Source organism: Pempheris klunzingeri, chromosome 6 (assembly GCF_042242105.1).
Source record: "Pempheris klunzingeri isolate RE-2024b chromosome 6, fPemKlu1.hap1, whole genome shotgun sequence".
NCBI classification, from domain to species: domain Eukaryota; kingdom Metazoa; phylum Chordata; class Actinopteri; order Acropomatiformes; family Pempheridae; genus Pempheris; species Pempheris klunzingeri.
The window spans coordinates 22,159,028-22,177,812 of NC_092017.1; the positions used below are offsets into that span (position 1 = coordinate 22,159,028).

Genomic DNA, 18,785 nt, shown 5'->3' on the forward strand with positions numbered 1-18,785 from the left:
GTATGTTTCTTCGTTCCTTTTTCTGTCGCCTAGTCTGATCGGAGAGCATCACTTGACCCTCAGCAGAACACTGTTTGCATGATAGCAAATGGATAGAAGCTAGAGATAGATAGAGGGTGAATTGTTTGTTTTAGCTATTTTTAGTGATTAGGAAAAATAGATCTTTGCTTGGAACTTTAGAGAGAAAAATGTTTAGAGGGGCACATCTTTGTCAACACATATGCACACCAACAAAATCTCAAGACAAAAGGACAGAGTCCGCTCCAGCTCAGGGCCATCGTAGAGTAGAGGTTAAGCTAGCCAGCTGGATGGAGTTAAATCAAATGTAAATTAAAGACTAAATGGACTAACAAAACCTGGGGTGCAAAGCAAGGGCAGTGGGGGACAATGGGTCACTGCCGTCTGGTCATGGACACACAGACAACTAAAGAAGTAAGAATAACAGACACCCAGAGGAAAACCGGCTCCAAGATATAAGTGGAATACAAACGCCTCTCATTACAAACCCTTTGCTTTGGACACATTTTTTGAGGATGAGAAGAAAGAGGAGGGGAGGGAGATGGAGGGAGACAAAGGAGGACTGGGAGAAAAAGCACGAGAAAGCATAAAGGAAGGAAAGCTCAGACAAACTCTTGTCCTGCCAAGCTCTACCACAAGTATCTGCTGTGAGCTGACAGTAGTCCAAACTGTTGAACAGTACCAGCCGGGGAAACTTCAGAGCGACTCCACTATTGTTTGAATTCCCACTCAAACAATCATGAATCACAGCCACAGTGATCTGCCTCACTCTGAATTATCAGCACCGGCCTATTTCAAATCAGCGCTTCAGCAGAGCATGTCAGGAATAATGAGCCGCAAGGACCATTGCAGGGATTTTTTCATTTTCCTTTTTTCAACGTCAGTGCAAGCGGGACCATTCAGGCTGCATACATCTACAGGGACAAGCCCCTGCCTTGTTTGCAAAACATCATTACACAATGCATGCAACAGTATAAACAGTTGTTCATCTCAATAAAAAGCTCAATAAATATTCTATTTAAGTGCAGTAGACCTGTGGCTAAATGTCTGGAAAGATACTGAAGCTGTGCCATCTCTCCTTTACTCCAATTATGGCTGTAATGACATGACAGGTTTTATGTTCCATTAAAGATTACTGTGGGACGATGAAATGCTTTTTTAGAAAACAACATGGCCTTACGTGCATTGCTCAACATTTCCAAACGTAATCCTGAAAATGTTGCCATTTTGCAAGCGGCGTTGACATGACATAAGTTTAACTCATATTGTATGTATGAGTATGCGTATCTTTCACAGTTCACATCATATTTTAGTATGAAGGGTTTCGCAGCGTACGTAATCACAGGCCCGTGTTCCAGTCGCTGTAATGGCTGGACAAAATAGTGACAGAGATGGAGGGCTGAGAGGTAATGAGCTCTTGCGGGCGAAGCTTAGCACTGCTGAGGCAGCCACGCAGAGGTTAAACAAACAGGCAGTGGGATCACGCGGGCCTAAGCCTCTTATACAGGCCCCTCTGAGGAGAAGATCATTGACTTCTGATAGAGGGATGAAGGTCAGGAGGTGCCAGAGATAGTGGGGTCACCAGTCCATGAAAAGTGAGAGCCCCCTTTCTTCACTGTCACTCATTGGCTGTTTATTTCTGTCTAGTTTTCTATGTAGTGTTTTTTTAATGAGCCAAATGTTTCAGCCTTTTGATTGATATAACTTGCTGAGAGTTAATTTACGCCCGCTGTCAGTCAAACGCCTCTGTGAAAATATTTTCCTGTCTCAATATCGTTCTTAGCCCTCTCAGCTTTCTCTTAACCGAGCCAGGCCCATCCCAGTCCTCACTCACATCCTCAGACTATCAATCTTTTCATCCCTTTCTACAAAAACTAGCATTGGACTTCATTTGCTCTATGAACCTCTTCCTCTTACCCTCCCCGGGTCCCCCTCTCTCCTGCTGGGAGTCACAGGGCAATGCAGTTTCATTTCCTGCCCTGCTGAAATCAATGCTTTCTAGGAGAAGGAGGGAAGCGGGGAGAGAGTCGGGGAAAGACAGAGACAGATATATGCAGAGACAGGAAAACAAGAGCGAGGTGTGAGAGGACTGCTGGCATGCAGGACACAACCGCACTAGTAAGTAAACTTAAACTCAGGTTGGTTCCAAGTCAGTGTCAGCTTTGATAAACATCTACTGGGAAATTAAATAACTGTTCAAAGTGGAAATATGAAAAAAAAAAAAAAAAGGGGGGGGACTGCTCTAACGGGTAAACTCAATTTTCCCCTCAACACTCCCCATCTTTTTTTTTTTTTTTTGATTCGCCTCAGAGCAGCAGAGATTCAGCCGAGGGCGAGAGCAGCATTCAGCATCCCACAGGATAAATGCATGAATTCCTGGTAGGGAGAGTCCTAGTTGACGAGATCCCTGCTTCCCCGGCCTGCCCCAGGTCAAATACAGAGTTCCCCCTACATGAGCAAGGCTCTCTGAGTGAATGAAAGGGAGACAGTTATGAGGAAGATGGCATAAATTTTATCACAGTCACACAAAGACAGATTCCTGTCCTATGACTGTTCCATACCCTTCTATTACTGTTTCTGCAGATTTCACCACAAAAACCCCACAGACACTCAGACATCAAACAGTGATTCCATGAGCCTCTGGCTAAAGCATCCGGACAGGCAGCGACACAAAACAACTGACTGTGTCCTTCCACCCAGCTATTCTTTTCACTCACTTATTTCAGTGAAAAACAGACCCACGCTCTGGAGAGTCGGGCTACACAGAAGTCAATAACTTGGAAGAAGCTGCATGGTGAAGCCAAAATGGATTTTAGAGGCTACCAGTGAGTGTGTGGGTATGGTAGGAGCTTTTCCCAAAGACGGGAAGAAATCTTTGAGGGTTTGACAGAACTTTCTTATTGAGTATACCATACTCCGAAGACTCTTCTCACAGTTTTTATCTCAGGAACTAAAAATCTAAAGTAACTTTTTGTTGCTGGAATTTACCAACTTGCATGAAGAGACCGACCTGATTATTTTTCCTTATGCCCTATCACTACGTCTGATTGATGAGGCAATCCTTGACCACTTCTAATACCACAGCGGCAAAGATTTCCCGGTTGGTGCTGAATTAGGCAGATGACTTGCCAGCAGTGGTTTGCTAGATGGGCACTTAACTCACGGTACTTCGGAATTACAGCCAGCGAGACCTTTAACTCCAGATTCCTCGGTCAGTGTGGTCAACACAGGATTAGAATGGATAGAATGGGAATTTCCATTTAAGTCAAATTTCTTATGGTCTTTTGTGCCTTTTTCTATTCACCCTAAGTCACTGTTTTATTTATGGTTTCTGGCTCCTGTCACAGCTATTGTCCCTGAACATTATCGTGCCAATTTACGGCCTTGCTGGACATTCAAGTGGGACACATTTCTAGCAATCATGCTGGCAATTTAGAGCAAAGTAGCTTCTACGCTGGCTAGTTCCATCTGCAGGATTAAAGGCACTACTTGTCTGCCTAATGTGAAAGTTTGAGATCCCCTGGACAACAGGACTGAGCCACCAGTTCAAGGCAGCCCCTCTTAAGTCTTTTGTATGTGGATGAAGTGGCTGGGTAAACACTAGTGGCTGGTTATTAGGGGGCTTGCTCAGAGAACAATGTGTCAAAGCCTTTGGTTAAACAAACACACTCAGGCCATGTCTACACCCATACGGATAAATTCAAAAACAGTGTTTAAGACGATGTTAACCCTAAGCTAACTACAACCATAAAGGCATCATTGTATTTTTTTTTCCTCCTCTGTCCACACAAGTTTTCACACCCAAAACTGGTGCTTTTTAAATAGGAAATAGCTGATCACACATGTCGACACATGATGTCGTCGATCTATGCTTATGTGGTCACGACACAGACAACTTAACAAGCATAATGTATTTGAACAGCGCAGGAAATGCAGTTCAATGATTTACCCTGATTTAAAGGTTCAGTGCATTGGATTTAGTGGGATCTATTCATAAAAATGGAATATAGAATTCTTAACTGTGTTTTCAGTGTATATAAACACTTGGAACAGTCGTGTTTCTGTTACCATAGAATCAGCCCTTTATATCTGCATCGGTAGGAGGGGACTATGTTACATCGTCATGTCTCTCCAGTAGCCCAGAGTGGACAAACAAGGCCTTTCGCATTTTTACTTTGAATTGGCAGCTTCAGTTTGGTGACGGAAATGCACCATTTGGAGGATGAAGAAGAAGAAAGAAGAGGAATACCATTTCGTATTGTGTCAAATGGAGGATCGTGCTTATTATTTAGCACTAGAAAAATTCAAGGGAGTTCGAATCCCACCTGCTTGGAAAGGGAGGGGCATTCAGTTGGTTGCAACCTGCAATCTCACTGCTAGATGCCGCTAAATCCTTCACGCTGGTCATTTAATAAAATTATGGCTACTTCTTTTCATTTATATACCACCTAAGCTGAATGTATTAATACTTAAGCGAAACCTAAAAACATGGAGAAAAGAAAAGGGAAGAAAAACTATTTAAGGGGAGAAAGATGAGGGGAGAGGGACCATTGGTTGTTTCTTACCATAAATCCTATATAATAGTAAAACAACACCTCATAGCTGAAACACATACTGTACAAAAAAAACACATATTGTATAACGCAAGCCTGCCAAACTTTTTCAGTGGAGCAGGAAGAAAATCATATTGCACAACATACAGTCAGTACCCACAGCTCCTCTGATGGGAAAAGGACAAAGAGAAATGTGGGAGAGCTTCATCTTTTTCCTGTGAAGGCACCAATAAATTCAACATCTGTCGCAACACTGAGAGCAGACCTCCCCACTTATACTCTGGTTGTCTGGAAACCTGCACACAGATGGACTGCAGCAGACAAAAGCTGGATCACTTCAGAATCAAACCGCCTGCTTGATAAGACAACATGATCTATATACAGTAAACTGGAAAAATACTGATGAGGTGATAAACTACACAGCTTTTAATCAAAATGGCTCCGTTTGTGGGTCAAAAAGTGCTCACGAAATAACTCGACTTTGAATCCCCCACTGAAAACAATGAATAGGAAAGGGGCTTAGACATTCACAACCTTGTTGTTATTACTTTAGCAGATCCCAAAATGTATTTGGTGGCCAAAGTAGACTTGTTAAACCAGCAGCTTTGAACTAAAACCGATTTACAGGAACTAATCTTCAAAAGACAGAATTCCTCAACTTCAGGCTACAACAGGATTATAGTTTCTATAGCTACTGATTGTAATTACAAAGCAATAAAAGACTAAAGACAGCCAAACACACTTCTCTCTATATGTTACACAAACTTCCTGAGCTCCTGATATTTCCGAATGAGAGGGCAAACAACCAATCAGTCTTGAACCTTGACAAATCCAACAATATATACACACACACACACACACACACACACACAAGACAGACATACAAACATTCAAAAGTGCTCAGCTAATTCAAACTGAACACAAATCATCAGATACCCCGTGAAATTACATTTCCTGCCATCCACACGTCGCCCGTTTGATAAATCCACAAACAGAGTGAAGTTTGTACTCTAAACACATTCCACATTATTACAGGGGAAAATGTGCTAGAAAGATGGAAACAAAGAAAAATAATGATTTCAATTATGGAACTGCCAAGAATCATTTTGGAAGCACACAACTGTGAAAAAAAAAATACATGTGATGATGTTCTATTAATAACTGCAGAGTGATAAGTTTATACAAATGTCTCAGTGGAGCTGATGGTCCAGTGGTTCCGCAGTGTAACCACAATACCACGTGGCACAAAGACATAAAGACTGATAGAGAGGAAGCCAAATTTTGAGTAAAAATCATTCTTATAATCATCACAACTGCAATGAATGAACTCACTGATGCCTCTTAAGTTTAAAGATGCTAAATACTGACAAACCATCACAAAAGGCCTGCATGAGTCACTCTGATTGTGTCTCTAAAGAGAGCAGGAGCTGGTGTGGAGCCACCCCGCTCTCAGTTATTGTTGAATAAACATACAAAGGCGCAGCCAAGAGCAGCGTGTCAGTCAGCCAGGCAAGAAGGGCCAAGTGGAGGAGCCGCTCGACGGCCAAAACGAACTACACAGGCAGAGAGGGAGAGGGACAGTGCATGTATGTCTGAAAGACAGAATAAAGCCAAGAAAGTCAGAGAGAGAGAGAGAGAGAGAGAGAGCAAAGAAGAAAAACAGGGAGAGGGTGCCAGTATTTGACTCATGCCAGCCAGATAAGAAGAGTGCCAAGTGAGTTTTGATGTCATGCTGACGGTGGTGGGGTGACAGAGGGGTTGACTATTCTCTGATCCTCCAGCAGGCAGAAAGTAGGTCTGCGAGAACTACTGAAAACAAACTTTGCGGGACAAATATGCATAAAATCTCTAAAGAAAACAGACTGTTTGTATCTACAAACAGTCTGTTCATTCACATTAAAGTTATTAAAGGGGCAGGGGGGACTACATTATGTCCTCTTTCCATTCAATTCAAATTCACTTACATTCTAAAGGAGAATAGAGGCAGGCCACAGTAAATGGTTTTGCTTAATGTGAGAGACGATGGTGCTTAACTTCATCCTGCTATCTGGCTTATGTCAAGTACTTACATGTTGTGAAAAGATGCTGCAAACATAAAAACATGTAAATGCAGAAAAGCTGATTTGATCCTCCACCGACTGATGAGCTTCATAGATTCTTTGGAAAATAAATAACATTTGGGGCAGAGAAGCCCATAAAGTTTGGGGTATTTAATACCTTGGAAAGAGCGTGGTGTTGTACAAAGACCTAATTGTGGGTGGATGGAGATCTGCCCGTCTGCTTGCAGTGGGGGTTTCTGAAGTCCTTAATGCAGAGCAAACAGGGTGTAAAAAGATTTACTCTGACACATATAAGGGAATTTAAAAAGCCATGTTTCATCCTGCTCCCTATTAAATGAAATGTAGCATGATCTCCGCATATTAAGCCCGTGTAAAGCTAGCCATTGAGGATGCTAGCAAAGCGGCAATTTGATAAAACAGCAATGAAGAGTGGTCTCAATGAAATCTAGAGCTCTTTAAGCCAGCGCTATTCCCTGCAGTCCTCCACATTAACCGTGCCAAGTACATATGGGAAATTGATATGCAGTACGTGTGGCTTATTCCATTAGACTCATTAAAGTGTCACTTTGTCATCAGCACACTCTCGCACTTACAGCTAGCCTTACAACTGAAGCAAAGGACTCATTGTATTGTGTGTATAAAGTACAGCGGAGAACATTTTTTATGTGGCAGGAGCAATTTGTCTTTCAGACAGCAGTAGAAACACATCAACACAGAACGTATTGAAAAGAAGGTGTAGAAGTTATTTAATTTGTAGTTGGACATACAGGTCAATCTATGAAAAAGGGGCAAATATATTTCTAGTCTATTAATACACCATACACCTTTCACAGAAATGAATGCTACCTTGCCAAAGCTTATTTCCGCTCACGGTCCAGGCTCCACCTAAAGTTTTTCAGCCCTTTTGTTATACCAGCGCTGCATTTCCCTGAACCCTGCAGAGGTTTTTCTCTCTCCAACAGACTGACCTCCTGTGCAGACAGTAAATTGCAGGAAAAAGGTTTTCACGCTTGGCTACAGTTTGTAGTGGCAGAAACTTTATCAAAGGTCTCAAACGAGGATGTGAGCGAACTGTGTTTAGCCTTTGATTAAACGCTGCGTGTCCGAGGGGACTCTGACCGCTAAAGCACAAGTACGCTCCACAGAGTCATATTTGAGGAAATAAGAGCAGTTTTCTGCTCTATATTACGTAAATGAAGGACATTTACACTTCTTACCATTCATACGAAGGCTTTTGCCTGGCCTGGCAGAGAGAAGATCTAAAAAGAAGGAAAACCCAAATCAGGGTGTCCTCTGTCAACCAAGCATTGTCGACATATTATCAGGACATTCCTGCCAGCAACTCAATGGAAAACAACTGTCCAATTAGCTGGCATCACCCATCACGAGGAAACTTCATATCTTGTGAATCCTGTAGTAATCAACGAGGTAGTCCTGCTTAGCAAACAACGACCACAACAAGAAAGTGATGAAAAAAATCTACACAACTGAAAAAGAAAGAACTGAACATTGGTTATTTGATATTTTTTAATTTTGTTTAAAGCAAATGGTCTGCTGGCTGGTCATCAGTTAAACAATTAGCAAACAATATTCTCCAAACTTTTTGCCCTATGGCAACACTAAGGCACAGTGAGCCTTGGCAAACACATGTGCTTAATAACGAGTGGGAAGTAGGTAATTGCCAGTGCTCGACGTGGTTTACACACCGATGTTTTAAATCAGTGACATAAAACAGAGTCGGAGCGTATGATTTATGGCTATATGCTGATTAAATTAACATCCATGACTTTCTTCCCATTTCACTAGCTCAAAATGGAGTCGAACCGTCGGAAACAAAAAACAAAAAGAAAAAAAAAAAAAAAAAATCAGCCCTGTCCTCCCAGAAAAGGGCCATACATCTGTTTCACACATACAGTTCCTGCCACATTTTTCTGTGTCTGCCAAAAGCTTTAAGGGATGCACAGCACTTGATGCCTGGGTTAGTGTAGCGTGCACCGTGCAGAGTGGGAGTTGACTGTTAAACACAGCGGAGTCATCTATCCGAAAGAGATGTACCACTCAGACCATGACAGAGCCCAATGCTTCCCAGAGCATCTGCATAAAATACAGATAAACTCAATACAGTCACACATAAAAAGGAGAAATTCTAGCAATGTTGCGCTGATGAAAAGCACCGTGCAAACTAAACATGGCTGATTTGCACACATTTTTTTTTTTTTTACAGGGATGAATAAAGAAAGTGTTACTATAAACTTTGACATCTCTTTCACCTCCTTGTAAACTGCTCCTTTAATATGAGTCTAAGAAAATGCCAGAAGATATATAACAGTACAGATAGACATCTCAGTAGCAGGGAGAGCAGGACAAGCTCCTACACACTCAGCCTGTAGGTCTGAGGATTTTTTTTTTTCAAGGGGTGAAGTGCCTTTAGTGTCAACAGTATGTCCTGTTGAAAACTGCACTGAAGCAGTTCCACCCAGCATGATTTATGGCCTTCCTGAGTGTTATTAAAAGGCTAAATGCAACTCTAAACACATTTCACATAGTCGCTGCCCTGCTGAGGACCTTTTATGTTTAGGGGTGAATGTCCCATGTTCAGAAACATTTACACAGTTTATATAGTTAGAAAACACTGCTGTCAATTTACTTTTATGAAGATGTCACAGATTATTACATTAGCGCTAAAGGGCAGGCGCATAACGATGGAGCAACAGTGACTATTTAAAGATGCTGCTTTAAAGGTGCATGTTACTTGCTCTGTGGTGATTTGATTGTTCCCCCATTTTCAGCAGAACACTAAATTCCATGCTGCAAAACCTTGGTTCAGTTCCAGGTGAACTGATTAAGAATAAACCCAGTTGGGAAAGGTAGAGTCCTGCTGGAAAAGAAACTCTAGACTATGTCAACCGTCGTGTGGAGGACAGCTGCAATTTGCAATGTGAAGCAATGCCTATAAAAATGACATATCATAATCTATCCTACATGATTCCAGCCTTGTTTACAGAAGGCTGATAGTGATACCTAAGCTGTTTTTGGCAGAGAGGAGGGAAGACTGAGAGCTGAGCTGTAAAATGCATGTAAACTCAGGTTTTGGAGTAATCAGACAAACACAAGCACAAACCCACTATCCAATGCCCTGCCTTGACCTGGTTACTTACATCTACAAGAATTTTGTGGGCGTGTACATGTAGTGTGTTGCACTTCATTAGGTTAAAAGTGTATGTGATTTGAACTGCATTTTGGCCCATTAATCACATCCCCAGGTATCGGAGGCAGCTGAGAGTTACAGTTCCATACAATACATAAACCATGCATGCACGTGTATACACTACTCACAAAAAGGTAGGGATATTCGACTTTCAGGTGAAATATATAGAAAATGTAAAAAGTTAAATGCTACAGTGATATTATATCATGAAAGTAGGGCATTTAAGTAGAAGCATGCACTGGTGATTTCTTCATTTTAAACAATTTATTGAAAGAAAAGCTAACAACAGTGGTGGGTATACCACAACAAAAAATGTTCAGTGTCTCAATAAATTGGGATGTGGCCAAAGGACGTCCACTCCTCTCCTTTCTGTGACTCTTCCAGTCTCTGTATCACTGTTACAACCTCCTGATGACACTCTGTGACCCTCTAAGCTCAGTGAACACCTCCGTCTGAGGACTTCCTGTTTGAAGCCTCCAGTGTTGAGGTGCTGCTGATCAATAGTTAGGTGTCGTCTTGGTCTCGTGATGTCAGAATGTGAACAGCAGGATGAGGAGGACTGTTTAAATACCAATTCTAACTGAAGCAGGAAATGTATTGGTGGATTCATGGATCAAACCTGTTGTGAATGTTGCTGTTAAGCTTCTTGTTAGAGAACAGCAACTTGCGCAGAAAGTACTGAGACACTGAACAGTTGGACATGTGCATTCAAAGGTTTAGAGAAGGTCACATTAAGTTCACCTGGAAAGGTTAGAATGCATTTTAGGTTCATCCTGAAATTTCACCTGAAAGCCGAATATCCCTAACTTTTAGTGAGTAGTGTATGTTTTTATCATAGCTGAAGACTAAAATCCCTTGCTGTGGCCAGTGGACACTCAAGATTGTTCCCGGTACAGCTGGTATTTGAACCACAGCGAGAGATCAGTGACCTCTGACCTCTAACTGGAAGCTCGCAGACTGACCAGTAAACCAGACAGCAGCAAGTAAAGACAGACAGACAGACAGACAGACAGACAGCGACGCCTTTCAGTTTCTTCCTTGTCATGTTTGCTCAGTTGCCTCTGCACTACAACCACATTACATCCACTGGCCACTGATCACAGTGCACAGCACTCTTCTCTTCACATTTGATTACAGTTGAACCACACAGTTGTTCCTCTCTGACCACTCCCATTACAGCGAGCCGGAGGAGAGACAAGACTGTTATCATCTACAAACACAACCTGGAGCTGCTTCAATGGCAGTGAACAGGAGTCAAGTTAGTGGATGCAATGGAAGTACAAAGCATCTTAATGGGTGTCATCTTCTTGTCTGTAGCTGTTTGTTTGGACGTACAGAAACAGCCTGCAGCTGCAGATCAACTCTGAGAGACAGCAGTTGAAGCCTTTTGGTAGTTTTCAGGTTCCCAGCAGTAAGGAGGACTGCACGAGCGAATCAGTTCTGCTTCATGAATAACAGTATCAGCATATGAAATTTGATTTTCAGGGGTAGATTTTGCCTGTAAACTGTACAGCGACCATGGAAAAAGCAGGAGCTTGGCTCTACTCCACTCCATATTCGATCATGATTTGAAGAAGTCTTTGCGAACTCTTCCAGTGAAGTTACGTAGATTAACATTCCTCCCTTCCTCAGAGTTAGAAAGAGAGGCAGGACGGTAAAGAGATCAAGGGGTGGCAAGAGAGGAGCCATGGCAGAAAGCTTTACGCTCAAAGCACCATATACTCTATACCTGCATTGTAAATTACAACCAAAAGCATTTAAGGAGGACAGAGATAATCTAAATAAACCCAAAGTAACCTTCCGGAGATAATTCATCACTGCCCATCTAAGAGGGGAGGATCGTTTTATACTTAGTATACACTCAAATATCAGAGGAATGAAAAAACCAAAATGCTCTCCACAAGTGGCTTCATAAACAATTCAAATTTAATTCAAACTGAATTCAATCATACTTATATTAGTCAACCAAAAAGCCAGTTACATATACCATCAGCTCTGTAGGATGTTAAACACACGCTCAGCTGTGTACAGTAGCAGGCAGTGGAAATATAGTTCCTACGATTGTTGAATCTTTACCTTCAACCACACCGCTCAGACAAAGAAACTGATTTATTTTAGTCTTTGTTTTGTGAAAAAGGAACTGAAACAAATAGCAGCGCTTTCTGAGAGGCCACAGGCTGCTGTCCTCATTTTACCACCTGAAGCAGCCACTACTCTTTTGACACCAATCACACCTAAATGGTTAACAACTGTTTGCCTTTTAATTAAGCCTTCATGTATCTCTTATCTTTAAAATGGCTTAAATTGTTGAGGGGGGAGAGAGAGAGGGGGGGGGGGGGGGGTTGGGGGCACAATAGCCACCCAGCTGACTAGTTGAGAGCCCCCCTATTGTCTGCCAATGGAGTCAAGTATTTCCCCGTGCTGAGGCTCCAGAATGACAATAGGACGATAATCTAAAAACCACAGATCATTTACATGAGTGGAGAAGCTGAATGGTGGCGAACAGCTTGTCTCTGTGGACGGTGCAACAAACAGTTTGTGGAAACGTTTGATTGAGTGACATCATTTCAAGAGCGAAAATAAATACAGTGGTCTCAAAATATACACAACCCCATAAGAATATGATGATGGAAAAGTGCGGTAAAAGCGCTGTAGAAGACGCTAAAGAGCAACTCGGGCGCGAGATTGTGCGTCAAAGTTGACATCGTTGAATTCACGCGTGTTGGGATGAACCGCAGGTTGAGGGAAGTCACAGCAGAGAAGCGGGGTTAAGACTGGAGTGATCACAGAGGGAAGGGAAGGGAAGGGAAGGGGAAAAAAAAACTGTGGAGACTCACCAGACGCGCTCAGGTCCAGGACACTTTGGAGGAGCAGGGCGATCCAGAGAGCGCAGGCTGGACATCTCCAGAGACGCTGGCTCGCCGCTGCCCGAGTTGGATACATTCCTCCGGCTCTGCACGGAACCTCGGTCCGCTTTTCACATCCACTACACTCAAAATGTAATTTCGAGCCCCTCAAAAAGAAAAAAAAAAAACGTCTTTAAACGCAGTGCCTTGATGGTTGTGCGCTGTTTTCCGCTGCTGTGTCAGAGCGCACCAAAGGCCTGGAAAAAAATAAAATAAAATATGTGAAAGTCTGGAAGAAAGTTGTCTCCGTCCCTCCTGGTTTCTATCTCCTTCCTCCACGCTGGAGCCCCGCTCTCTTTCCCCCTCTCTGTCTCTCTCTCCAACTGAGCGCAATCCTTCCTACAAACTTCACTGGGGAGACTTGTGCCCACAGAAGCCACATGGCTCTGATTATTCACGTGTCGCCACCTTGTGTTCACTGCCGGAACTGCCAGCAGCCAGGCAGGCAGGCAGGCGGGGGCCTTTGAATTGGAGAAATGTCTTTACCTGAAGTGAAAGTGTGCAGGACAACACAACTCAAGAGCCTTTTTAAGGAATGACCAAAAGCTGCTGAACAACTGCAAAATGGTTGTGGTGAGATTCGCTCTGTATAAGAATCACAGCAGAAGCTCAGACCCAGAAATAATCTACATCAAGTGCTCAGACGACACAGGCGCTGTGGATACCACTGACTGTGAAGGGCACGCTGAGATGGACACTGCCTCAGAGTGGCTGTACAGGGAATTATCTAATGGCTCTCTAACTATCCCAACACTGGAGGTCAGTGGCCAGGCCACAGAGAGAGTGGAGGTATACCAATACCTCGGCACCACAACTGACCACAAACTCACCTTCAAACTTAACAGTGACATCATCCTCTCCAAATGTTGGCAATGTCTCCTTTTTCTGAAGAAACTCCAGGTACAACAATCAGTCACACAACACACACTTCATTGGATCGATCATCACTTCCAACATAACAGCCTGGTTTGGTGCTTTGAGTTCACCTTAATCCTCCAGACAGAATCATCAGAAACTACTACAGATGGCCTCGGATAGTACGGCCAGGCCACATCAAGCTTTGTGCCTGCTTCCATCACACTAGGAGCTAACCTCAGTGGTCATCTGTCCGGTGTTGAGTACACACGGACACTTTTACACAAATTAAGTGCCTACTGCATAAATAAAGTTATTTTGAATTAAATGTGTATATCTGAATGATCTGACGATGATCCGCCTGGAGCTGATTAGATGATCACATCCGGTGGCGGCGGCTTTAGCAAGTAGATCTACCTTTTTATTATCATCAGATGTATTTCCCGCCATATTAAAACCGTTTTTAAACGTTTAACTCTGTGAACTTCACTGATTTCTACCCAATGCGTGTACAAAGACAACAACAGATGAGTGAAGGACAGGAAAGAGGGAGTGTGAAGAGAAGAGAAGAACGTTTCTGCAGACGTTAATGCACTTAAACACACACTGCACTACACTAAATGCAATTATTAATTCCAGAGCCTTGCAGCATTATTAACCCGACTCACCTTTTCCTCTATAACTCCACACCTTGTTTCATTTTACTCTACTCACTTCTGGATTTTGACACATACTTTGTCTCTGCATGTGCGTCTGCACTCACAGAGCGCTTTGAAAAACTAATACCGGCGTTTTTGGGGCAGGCAAAGAATGGTAGCAATTTAGCATCTCCGGTTCTCCCATATTGTGACCTACCCCGGCTCATTAGTGGGAAATATCATCCTCTCTGAAGTATGTTTTGATTTAGCTGTTACACAGTGCAGGAATAGCATGTATGAATAATACTTTAGACTGGATTATATGTGATTGAAGATGTGACAGGAGATGTAGTGGGCTGCTCAGAAGTGTCAGGGCTTCACTTCTGATATCCCTCCTGGTCGTGAAGCCCAGGGGTCCGGGACATGGTCCATGGCTGACCCCCATAAGGCCTCCAATCAAAACCTTTCTTCCCCTCTCCTCTTCTCTCTTGCGTACTCAGAGTCATCCCTGGAGAGACGCTGCCAACCACAACTTAGAGATAACACCCCACAAGCTTCCTGCATACCATGAGATGGGATGAGGGTGTGTCCGAGCGTGTTCGGGAGAATAAAACCGTACATTTTCAGCGTCTTTGTTGGTTTAAGAATTCCTGTATTGCTGTGCACTGTATGTCAACACATCTTTACAGTGTCCCTGGTCCACCGTTACTTCAGCAGTTAAGGAAATTAAGAATATGGTGATTATGAGGGTTGAGGGATACAAAGCAGTATGTTGCGATAGCTGCCAAAGGTCTGATCAAAACCAGGGCTGTGGTCAATTCAAGCTATTCACCATATAAACACTGACTGCAGTTCATTTGCTAATGATGATTGAGCGTTTAGTCGCTCTATAATAGGTTGAACATAGCAATTCTTTCATGCCAGAGGTTATGATTATGAAAGAGGAATTTTTAAGACTGTAATTCTTCTTGATTCAAATGTATTTTAAGTGAAAGGGGCGTAACATTGAAATATGTACCCTCTTCACTCTAACTTCTTGTAACTGCAGTCTGCAACTTCAGGCACTTTAAGTGGTTTGAGTGCCTATTTCTGGTAGATCTAAGCTTAAACAGGGGCACACCAAAAGCGTGTGAGATTGCATGGGCGGACTTGGCATGCGTACGATTTCACATAACATTTTAATTAACACAAAAAAAAGGGCCTTTGTGCTCCAGCGATATCACGCAGAGAGCAAAAACTCAAACAAAATAACTCTAAATAACTGTCAAGCCAAATGAAATTGGGCATGACTGATTACAGTTTGGAGAAACGTGTGAGGTTCATCACATGTCAGCAACGTTTCTCACTGAGGCGCCATTTTAAATTTGTTGTTCAAGCAGCCAAATGAGTTTAACCTAAACTGTGTTTAGGTGGTTTTCTCTGTAATAGGGATCCTCAGAGGAGTGGAAGGGGTTTCAAAAGGGGGAAGACCTCACGACTGGGCCGATCAAGTAGCAAGATTGCTTCTGACATTGGCCTATTTTTCCTCCTTGATGTCTATCGACTTCATTTTGCCTAAAGTAGGATATGATTATTAAAATTGCAACCATGCATGGTGAAAGTCATCTAACTTTCATGGTGGAGTGGATTAGGGTTCTGAAGGTCTCTTTGAAGAGCAGATCCCTGAGGCTTTCTCCAGCGGCCACAGCACATGGACAGGGAGGCTCTTTGTTACAAAGTTGGCAATGTTGTCTGAGTCAATAAAAGAGAATGAAAGGATGAGGGTGGTGATGGCCTTTCTAAAATATCTGCCACATCTTCTCGCTCCTTTCTCTGTCTCTTTTCCTACTCATCCTCAGATGACTCTAATAATTTGTGTTTCGATCTGATTTTCCTTGCATTAGTCTGAAAATGTGCTAGCATTTTGCGCATTCTTCAATCAGCGGATAACTCAAGACAGCTTCCGTCCCAGTTTAGAGGCATTAAATGGCTGACAGTCAATATTGGCTTCGCTGCATCCTGTCCAATCCCCATCTCCATCAAAACCAGAGTTTAAGTCTGTGCTTCGTATTGCATTTTTAGTGCCTGCTGCACCGTCACTCTATTCCCACAAGGTGTCTTTTGGAACATACGCAGTCAGTGCTGATATACAACAAATGCAAGATGGAGGAAACTCTTCAAGGCCAATACTGAAGTCCCCCCCTGCATTAAAAGAAAACCAAATCCTCACTGTGAGTAGGGAACACTCATGTGTTACAGATAAAGTTTCACAGAACAAAATCTGAACACTGCACAGACATCCAAATTCAGAAACAACTCAAGAAACTTCAAGAAAATAGGTAAATGTACTCACTCATGTCAAGGCAACTGTATATTCTCCCGTTCTTCTCAACAGGGCCTCCAACTATGTGAAGTTTCAGGCAGCAGAGCAATAATTGCTTGCAGTTGAACACATAACACACAACACAATACTGGGTTTGATTGTGTATTACATTTTCCTCCTTTGGTTTGTATGTTTAGTGCAGTACATATGGAACGGTTATGGAGATTGATGAGAGGACGGCTTTTTTGAACCTGATTTAAGGTTAGACGACGCAGACACAGAGTGAAAATACACTGCACTGTTATACTTACAGTATACAAGAGATTTTAGCATTTTGAGGATTTATAGTAAAGTATAAAGCCTCAATATCCAGTTTCTTTTGCATCTCAAAGCCTAGAAAAGGTCTCTCCATCAAGCACACACTTCAGAGGACAATGGGCTGTAGAAGTGTGGTGTTTCCCAGCGTATTTGTCTTCTTATTGACCGAGAGCCAAGAGAAGAATGCATAAGGGGATATGGAGCTGCCTATGGACACAAGCCAGCCTCTACTCCACGTTTCTCAGTTCAACTGTGTGGTCAGAAATGTTCCAAGACATCTTGCCCCGTTGCTGAACAGCTTTTATGGCCTCACACATCATCCTGTTCACTTGGGCTCCAAACCCAGAAAACTGAGAGTGTTAAGATGGTGATTACTCACGTGGAGCCTGTACATCTATTGATGCCAGGTTTGTTGGGGTTGTCTGAGACTTTGCTAACCTCATACACCCCTGTCAAAGCTTGTTCACATCCAGTGGAGGAGCTACAGGTGATTTCTAGTTTTAACAATACAGACTAGATTAACTTTCCCATCTTCTCGCTTTGGCTAAACAGTCGAAAAATGAGGAGTTTGTTATTTCAAATTGAGTGGAATTTGCTGGTATGGTAAATAGGGTTTCAGATTTTTTGTGCTACATGCTTAGATTTGTCATTTTGGAGGAAAAACACAATAAAACGGTAAAGTGTACTTTCAGTCTCAGGGGCATACTGTCCATACTTTAAATTGGATATAATGAATTTATAGTAGCACCTTCTGCTATAGCAGATATACATGCTTTGACTTTTTAATTGGGACTATGCAGGTGCCCACTCAGGCAGAGAGTTGTGTGTTTTCGACCATTAATTCAATACTAATGAACCTAAGCATACTGCATTTTCCAGCGTCAAGACCAGCACATACATTACAGTTAGCATTAGCATCTTACTCTTAATTTTCTGGTTGGCTTGTTGTCTTACTGAGAGTTAGTTGGGGGAATCTCTGACATTAGTTTAACCTCTGTGCGCTCACTGGTTTGGGTTGTTAGCTTGGCAATGTAACCAGCAATGTAATAAATTACTTTCTGTGCTGATAAAGTACAACAGCAGTAATGTGAACTTGTGGATGAGTGATAAGTAAAAAGATCAGGTGTATATTTCCCAGCTGGATAAATACAATGGGACAAATCTCATTAAATAAGTGCTCAGCATCTGGCAAACTGGTAAACTGGACCATACTCTACTTTACAGTCCAAGAACAGTGTACACCACACAGAAAGCAGCTCAATTTTACCCCTGGACCACGTAAAGGTCATTTCAACCATGATAATCATCACAACTGCCTGAGAACAATGTTATATCCTGCTAAGATAGTGTAATATAATCATTGGCAGCTCCCTGGAGATAAAACAACCTGAAAAAAAAAAAAGATGGCCGTTAAAGTTCTCGAGTGATGACATTAACTGGGAATTGAATTATTAGTTTTGGAAGCGACAGACTGGGATAAAATTATTTAATGTAGTCAGGCGTTATTGAAGCCTCAGTTTTCCTTATTCTAATACTGTATCACTTGACACCGAAAATGGTGCATAAGGGAAGGCAAAGAATAACAGGGAACCACATGAACCAGAGGAGTAAAACCTGATGGCACACTGCAGAGCCCCACAGCTTATGCTTTCCTTCGTCCTTACTTGAGGACTTTGAGAATGATGTCTTTGTCCTCCACGTTGCCCTCTTCTAGCAGGAGAGCAATGAACAGGCCGCTTTAAAAACACACGGCTCCATGCCAGCTCCAGAGAAAGCCATTTGGACATCTAATAGCTGCGGACCAGGCCAGCTTAATGTAAGCCTTATTGTGATTACCTGATGTAATGACAGCCAATCCAAATACAGCCTGTAAGCCATTACAAGCCGAACAAGAGGAACACATTATGTATTGCACTATGTCAGCCTG

General features: G+C 42.5%; 1 protein-coding gene across 1 annotated transcript in view; it reads right to left on the minus strand.

Annotated features, from left to right (window-relative positions):
- ror1 (receptor tyrosine kinase-like orphan receptor 1) overlaps nt 1-12,977 on the minus strand; it is a 115,133-nt gene extending 102,156 nt beyond the window's left edge. Inside the window, exon 1 of the mRNA XM_070832034.1 lies at nt 12,677-12,977. Coding sequence (XP_070688135.1) covers nt 12,677-12,782 — 106 coding nt within the window. The 5' untranslated portion in view covers nt 12,783-12,977. The remainder of the gene's footprint in view (nt 1-12,676) is intronic.
- Nucleotides 12,978-18,785: the final 5,808 nt, after the last annotated feature.